Source organism: Oryzias latipes, chromosome 18, assembly GCF_053564925.1.
Source record: "Oryzias latipes strain Hd-rR chromosome 18, Olatipes_Hd-rR_3.1".
In the NCBI taxonomy this organism is placed as follows: domain Eukaryota; kingdom Metazoa; phylum Chordata; class Actinopteri; order Beloniformes; family Adrianichthyidae; genus Oryzias; species Oryzias latipes.
In genome coordinates this window covers 32,720,981-32,729,289 of record NC_136254.1, presented here as the reverse complement: position 1 = coordinate 32,729,289, position 8,309 = coordinate 32,720,981, and the positions used below count along the sequence as shown (strand labels likewise).

The 8,309-nt window shown below is 40.0% G+C and overlaps 1 protein-coding gene across 1 annotated transcript; it reads left to right on the top strand.

Annotated features, from left to right (window-relative positions):
* Positions 1-2,257: 2,257 nt before the first annotated feature.
* reeld1 (reeler domain containing 1) lies at positions 2,258-6,825 on the top strand. Its single transcript, XM_020711489.3, has 5 exons — positions 2,258-2,501; positions 3,466-3,675; positions 3,839-4,112; positions 4,223-4,380; positions 4,476-6,825. Exons 1-5 carry the CDS (start codon positions 2,471-2,473, stop codon positions 6,227-6,229), a joined length of 2,427 nt encoding a protein of 808 aa, XP_020567148.1. The 5' UTR covers positions 2,258-2,470; the 3' UTR covers positions 6,230-6,825.
* The last annotated feature ends 1,484 nt before the right edge of the window (positions 6,826-8,309 follow it).

Sequence of the window (8,309 nt, the reverse complement as noted above, 5' to 3'; positions counted from 1 at the left end):
CAAAGTTCAACTGGTTTAACTTTCAATTGGCATTCAATGTTTGTGCGGTTTGTACATAGAGCCCGAAAACAGACTCATAAACATGGGTAGCGATACGTGAATGCAAGATTTTGGAATGCGGATGTCCAAAATATGCATATACAAATTTTATGTTGACTTTTCATTGACAGTGGCCCCTTAAACGAGCATTGTTGAGGCTGGTGTGAACGTAGCATGAGTTGCGGGTGGAACCGTTAGTGTGGAGCAACGCCGCCCCCTTCCCCTCCCCATTATTGAGAGCTCTCTATTTTCATGCTCTCCCACTAGCTTACACCCGCTGACACCTCCAACCTAACATTAGAAAGGTGCCAGCTAAGATGAGGAAAACGAAGACGCACAAAACTAATTGCGTAAATGGTTGACGAGTTCAAAGAACATCAGCACTGGAGTTAAAGATCAGGTGTTAAAGGGTTATGACTGTCTCTTACTAGCGCTGACTGTCAGAAGTTGCAATAATTTACCAACCACAAATTTTAATATCATATTTTAGCTAGCATTGTGATAGGTTTAAAAGGTTCTGCAGTTTCTTGTTATAGGTTAGCAGCAAAACAAGACTTTTCAGCAGTTTTTCCGTGTTAGCTTATAAGTATAGCACAAATTTTCACGATTTAAAGTTCTTTTGCATCAATTCAAGACCCGAAATCAGAGTATAATGCTCATTCCTGCTGTCACTCAGCTGATCCATGATGTTAGCTTGCTAATTAGCAATCAAGAACATTGAGTTGTACTAATTTCGTTTTTAAATAGCCAAAATGAAACCCGACATAAACAAATATTTGTCCACACTTTGGTGTAACTACAATCTTGTAATGTGTGATCTATTGTGTAACTGAGATATTTTTGTTGTACCTATACTCTTTAACTGAGTCATGGTTTCAGTTTAACTTTATTCCATATTTTGTGTCACTTTTGCAGCATTTTTTATTGTGACTGGTCCATCATCCTACACGTATTCCTGTTTTCCCGGGATCTAAAGTGATTAATAAATCATTGCAGTTCATTTTTCCTTCAGCTTTTTTGTGAAAGTGTAAGAATGCTTTCGAATAAAATAAACAGTACAAATGGAGCCTTTGGCTCCACCCAAGTAAGTAATCATCAGCCTTCTCTGGAGCCAGACAAGTTCAAACCAGAAAAAAAGGATTTAAAGCAGTTTCTGGGAGATCCTGGAGAGGAGGTGGCAACAGCTGGTGTACATCCTGTTGAGGTGCTGCAGTGGATTTAAGCTTGAAAAAGATGCCACACTAGATAGAAGCTATTTCTCCCAATATAGAAAATACAATACTTATACAATTATACAAAAGTACAAATCGTAAGCTTAAGCCACACATTGTGCTAGCATTATATATATATATATATATATATATATATATATATATATATATATATATATATATATATATATATATATATATATAGTTATATATAGTTATATATAGTTATATTTATCTATTTAGATATATATTTATATCTATATAAATTAATAGATATCTATCTATCTATATATATATATATATACACACACATACATATTTTGTTTAGACAGTCATCATAGTCGATTCATGATGAAACATTCTCTATATCATATGAACCTATGTATCAAGTGACACCAGCTAAAAACTGTACATAATATATAACTAACAATTTTCCCTTTAGATTTGATCAAATTGATTTTAAAAGTTAACAGAGCATCATTTTATTCAAAAGTCCCGGTAGTAAAGGCCTGATGCTAAAAAGCAAGTGAGGCTAGCTTCTGTGCTTTAGCTTGTTTAAGGTAAATGCTAGCAAACACAACTGGTCCTAAATATCCCATTTGTTCCAATATCTAATTGTTAATGTGACTTTTATTTAGTAAAATTTAATGTACATTTGGTTTAAGAGAAACTTGGTTTGGTTTAAGAAAAATTTGCTAAAGAAACCTAGCAAACTTATGCCAGAAATAAGGGTAAGAAGATCTGATTGTGGCGTTCGTCAGTAGCCTATTAAAAAGTACTATTTGAATTTTTAAACTGTGTCCACAAATCATTTCAACATTTTTTCATGTGAATTTTAAACATTAAGTCCAGGGAACTTCCATCGTAGCAGTTTGGGCTAAATTCTAGCACGACTAAAATTTACCTGTAAAAAAGTGTACAAAGCAGCTCAATAGCTGGTTTATTTTTTGGCCTTTTTTTAACATTAAACCGTTATATAAAATGTGAACCAAGCAGTGTGATTCATAAATTTGAGGAGAAAAACTTGCACCTCCATTGGTTCCAGTTCTGAACGTCTCCCTCCTTCAACGCCCTGTAAGCCCCGCCCCCCACACACTTCAGGGAGTCACCCACAGCTCCAGTCTTGGGCTCAAATAATCCAGAAGCTTTCACACCACAACGGGGTTTATAGACAACAGGAAAGGATCTCTGCCAACTCCAGAGGGAACTGGATTCTTTACATGATGCTCATGAGATTTCTGCTGCAAAAAGGTCAGGATGTCCACACTATGCACTAATGCTTCTTTAAAATGAAAGAAATATTCAATGTGAGGGTACCTTTAGTCAAAGGTTTGAGTGAATGAACAATTTAAATGGAAATATTAAATACTCAAAATCTTCTCATGACCATAAATAGCAGCCTTAATAAAAACCATGTAAAGCTAATGATACTAATTTACAATTTAATTTTTATTCAACTTTTTTTTGTTTACCGGTACGTTTATTATTCTGTGTTTTTAGTTTTTAAATTGTTTATTTGTTATTGATGATAATATAAGTCTAATTTTAGAGTTAAAACTGTTCAATAAAAAACAGTTGCTTATCAATGATCTGACTGTGTTAAAAAATTAAAATTAAGAAAATTATCCAGACAATCTTGTTTTTTTTCCTAACCTTTGATTTGTGTTTGCGTCTCAGGAGTCTGAATCTGGAGTTCTTGTGAGTTAAGTTCAAATAGGTTAAGGTTATAAAATAGGTTTTAAATGTAACGTAAGAACGCTTCCATGCTTCCTCAACCTTTGGGTTTCGTTTCCACTGTAGTCAGTCAGTACACCGTTCCCTCACTGTTTGCAGTTCACCTTTCGTGGTCTGTCTTTTTTCAGTGAAATTTGTGTTCTGCGTCCTGATTGGCCTTGTCAAACAATCTCCGTGTCAAATCTCCTGTACAGAATGTGTTCAGCTTGCCAAAGTTGCATAAATCTTCGATCATGATCAGATCTTTGTTTAGTTTCCATAATCCTGGACTTATTTTTCTATGAAGGTTTGAAATTTGAGAGTTTAAACAAGAGACAAAAGTGTAGAAAGTGTGTAGTGAGGAGTTTTACCAAAAAACGTCTGTAATTCTACTTTGTGGATTTCACCTATCGCGGATTATTTTTAGAACGTAACCCCTGTGGTAAATGAGGGACCTCTATACACTTAATTTAGGAGTTTGACTGCTTCCGTCTGTGTTCAGTGATGGCGTCTCTCCTCCTCCTACACACGCTGGCTGCTGTCATTTGCTTGCTGATCAAGCCTATAGCAAGTTTCTCTCATGGTGCAAGCCACCGCTCCTGTCTGAAGATGATACCCGGACACATCCAGGCTCATCCGCTGGACCCCAAACACAGCCATGTCACCATCCACACCTCATCCTCCCTGTACTGGCCTGGACAGCTGATAACAGGTACAAACCCTTCTCATTCTAGACGACGTCAGCAGCAGTCGTTGACTGTAAGTGCATTCGGAGTGTGGGGTGTTTGGTTTTGTTGGTTAAATCTTCTGCTTTTACTCTCACAGTGATATAGTGAAACGCATTTCATTTTTTTCATCTACACGTCTCCTCTCAGTGACTGTAAGAAGTTCCAGAGACTTCATGGGGTTTCTCCTCCAGGCGCGCAGCGTTGGGGCTAGCGGTAAGGTTGTTGGAGGGGCTTCCATCAGGTCTAAGAGACTGGGTCCTATTCTGGTGGGCGGGTGTTGGATCCTCACTCCCCCAAGTACCCACACCCTGCACTGCATGTCGGACGGGGACACAGTCACGCATTCTGACAAACAGCTAAAGAGAAACCTCTCCTTTGTTTGGAGGGCTCCAGATGCACCAATGGGAGATGTACGCTTTCAGTACGGCTTCCCTTCTTCATCATCCACAATCATAGATTCAATGATCAGAGATACAATGCGAAAATTGGCATAGAAGCATTTGTAAACTTCTTGTATCGTCTGTGTTCCAGCATCACCGTGGTGCAGTCCTACTTTGTTTACTGGGCTGGCATCGAGTCTGCAGTGGTGCATGATGGGAGTCGTGTCTACTGGAGCGTCTATAACATCACAGTGAGGGATGGAGAGAAGACTTTTGCTGTACAGACAGAAAACGTGACCGTTCTGCCAGGTAGATACAAGTCAAGTATACGCAAAAGTAGAACGGGTCCTGTGGCTACGTCTGATCGCCAATGAGGTTTTCTCTTTTTTCCAACCACTTCACAGCATTTAGAGCCACCAGGGTATCAGTTACAACAACAAACACAACATTTAGTTTGTCTACTAGTGTCACACACTCAACAACATCAACCAATGATACTCTGAAAACAGAGGGGAGCCGTCTAGTCTTGGAGCTGAACAGCTCTGTGGCGTTGACAAGTCATGGCGTGATTGAAAGGACGGCTTTTACCCCAACATCTCACAAGAAGGCAGATTCGAACGATCCAAAGAGAAACTCCCAGGAAACAAACTATGAGACAGGTCCAAAAATGAAGGAAACAACCTCTGCTGAATCCACTGCAGCAACACTGTTAACTTTTCAGGGCTTCCACGAAGTAAAAACCTTAAGCTCCAGCATCCACCATCCAAGAACATCAACTCAAGCTCCAAAAACTTCATGGGCATTTAGAAACCAAAAAAAGACAAAAGAACTCTACGGGACAAACCCAACTGGTTCCCAGACGGCTGAAACAGAAGCAAGTTCTCATTCGTCTCAACACGGTTTTCCATCATTTTTACACAAACCTTATTCTTCAATCTCAGCTCCAACTTCGGCCAACCGCCAGCCAACCGTTAAAACTTTTCATCAGCTTGAGACCAGCCCAACTGGACCCAAAAGTAGCTCAGAGAGAGCTAGTTGGCTGAAAACAAAAACAACACAGAGCACCTCAACTCAACCACGGTCCAGTTCGCCAATCCAAACTCAGTCCTTCGTGACCTTTTACCCTCTAAATCCTCCAATCTTTACTCTGGACAAAGGTCTTGGGTCTCAATCGAAGGTTAAAAGCTCAGATGACCTCCATTCATCTCCCTCTTCCTTTCTACACAGTTCTATCCTACAGTCAACAGAAACTATGCATTTACCTCCTTCTGGAAGTCCTACTCTGGTGTCCACACCTCCATCTGTCAGACCAACACTGTCCATCCATCTCTCCTCTTTAAAGAGCCAACCTGAAACTGTTCCAGCTCTTTCCGCCTTACCCATTCCTTCCCCAGTCCCCTCGCTTCATTTACCTCTAACCCAGCCTCCCTCCACCTCTCCACCACCATCGTTCTACACATCTCCAACTCCTCCTTTAAGGTCTCAAAACATTCCAGCAACTGTAACAGTCAAATCTCCATTTACAGGTCCTGTCTGCTCTTCATCTCTCAAAAGTCCCAACTCTTCCTCTCCCTCGGTTCCACCATCAGATACTCCCAGATCGATTACTTCCTCTGTTACTCCACCTTCACCTTTATCCATTCCTCCATCAACGTCCTCCTCCTTTAAAGAGCATTTGTCTTTCACCTCCGTCACCCTGGCAGCTTCAGGGCTCAACCCAGCCACGTTAGGCACGATTGTTCATCCAAACCCCAAACCTTTTCCAAACCATCGACCCAATCCCGGCCACGACCTTCTGCCAGACGTTCCAATCATCAATTCCAAACCCAAGCGTCCCTCCAAACCGCAGACCCCCGGTGAGGACGGGAAGTATCCAGACATCGTCCCGAAGCACACGGCCTGGGAGCTGGGCGTTCTGCTGGGCGGCTCGGCCGGTTTCGGTATGGTGCTGGTGCTGGCTGTGAGGTGCTTGTACCGCCAGGCCTGCGGTAGACGGACAGCGGTCACGCTGAACGACAGGGAACGAGAATACGGCCGAGGGGAGATAGGCCTGATCCAGGTCCAGGAGTGTGGGGATTTGGTAAGAGTCCGGAAAATCAGGGAGAACAGTTTTGTGTTTTTGACAGAGTACGACGTTCTTGCGACCTCTGGAAACTGAGAAAGAGGATCTTCAGAACGGGTGGCAAACACTCTTTCATATCCACTCTTTCGTATCATCTACAGTAAACCATTCATGGCGTTATCAGCTCAGTGTTAAATACATTTTACATTTGAAAACATTACTTTTTAGATTGGTCAATTTTCTTTCGTAACAATGTGTAAAAACATTAACGACAAACTAGTTTAGACGCCTGACCACTAAAACATTTTTTATGAAACTTTTACCGGAAAAAAATTGACGAGTTGCTTTTAAAACGCAACGATAATCCAGGGTGAAAAAAAATGGATGAAAAAAAGAATTCAATGTAAAGACTAACATTGTTCAACTGAATAAGCAGCTTAGCATCCCCTCTTAACTAATATTTGAGTAAAACAATAAAAATAATAACTCACCTGCCCTAAGTGTGCATTGTAGGCATAACTGCTAAAATCTCTTATATTATGAGAAACAATTATTTTCTTCATACATTTACGTTAATTTTCCACTGCTTTTGTTTTTTTATCAGTGCATTTCATTCCTTCTGTAAGGAGTTTGATGTATCTGTTATTGTGTTGTATTGTTTACAATAAATGCTGAAAATAAATCAAATCCAATAAGTTAACAATTTTTAATGAAGGCAAAAATCAAATTAAATCCTCCAGAAATATTATATGATAGGTTTGAGTTGATTCCTTTTTAATGGTAGTCATTTAAGACACATTTTAGACATTTTTTGTTGTTCTGTCATAAATTTAGGCTCTCTATGGAACACAGAGACAAAACTTTATAAATAGATTTTCATTTCTGAAAAAAATGTGACTCTGTGGCTCCACTAAGACGATTCTGAGATGGAAACCATTGTTTTCATGTCTAATGAATCCCATCATCTGACTGCTTCACTAAGATCAATCACATTTAAATCTCAGACTTCATGGGCCTCAGTCAAGAGAAACCGCAGGAATTTCAAAAATAAAAGCTCTGTAATCCAATCAGCAATAAAGGGTGTATTTCACGGGTTCAACCCTTTATAACCATCTACATCATATATCATGTTTTTCTGAGACCTCCATCTCATCAGCATGGGTCAAACTTTCCCTAAAAAGTCATCGGATAGAACTTAGTTCAGGATTTCTGCCCTGCCTTCTGCCCAACATTATTCCACTAGAGGCAGTTGAAGTTTTTTGGGGGTAATTTCAAAATGGCTTCCTCCGTGAACACTTTTGGCGGGAAAAGTTTAGCTAATTTTCAAACTTTTACAGTTAGAATAACTAACTGTAAATGACTATTATTTCTTTTTCTTTTAAATAACTACTTGCTATATTGAAATAATTCAAAATGTGTTCCTTCATTCTTTGTAATAAACCACATTAGAGACCGTGTGGAAATAAGGTGATTTTTCCTGAACACTTAGTGAAAGATGCAAAACTTTTGACCCAATACTGTTGTAGCAAAAACACAACAAATAACACAACAAATTATAATTGTTACCATCTATGTCTTATAGAAAAGATTGCAGATTTGTTTGTGGATTTCAAATATTGGGGTCACTGGAGGTCACAAAACTGAAGTGGATAGCACTCTTGCCTCACAGCAAGAAGGCCCCTGGTTCAAGTCCCGGCTGGGGGACCTTTCTGTGTGGAGTTTGCATGTTCTCCCCATGCATGGGAGGGTTCTCTCCGGGGACTCCGACTTCCTCCCACCGTCCAAAAACATGGTTCATAGGTCAATTGGCAACTCTAAATTGTCACCAAGTGTGAGAGTTAATGTATCTGTGATATGTGGCCCCGCGACAGACTGGCGACCTGTCCAGGATGTCCCCTGCCTTCCCCCACAAGTGGCTGGGATAGGCTCCAGCAGCCCCGTGACCCCGAAAGGGAAAAAACAGAAGAAGATGAATGAATGAATATTTAGGAGCTAAAATTGACTGCAAACATCACATCTGAGGTTTTTAGACATTTCATTAACATCTGGAAGTCCCATAAATGTGATGTACATTAAAGTACATTATCTGAGTACGTCTGAGTGTCGCTTTGTTCCATTTGTTGTCGACACACAGCATGGCTGTGTTTCATCGACACACAAAGCCTCACAGAAACAG

Excerpts from the sequence above, each read along its gene's own strand:
- reeld1 (XM_020711489.3), top strand. The coding sequence starts at position 2,471 with ATGATGCTCATGAGATTTCTGCTGCAAAAAG. Across the intron at positions 3,676-3,838 it reads GCCTGGACAGCTGATAACAG|TGACTGTAAGAAGTTCCAGA; the intron begins GTACAAACCCTT and ends GTCTCCTCTCAG. Across the intron at positions 4,381-4,475 it reads AAACGTGACCGTTCTGCCAG|CATTTAGAGCCACCAGGGTA; the intron begins GTAGATACAAGT and ends ACCACTTCACAG.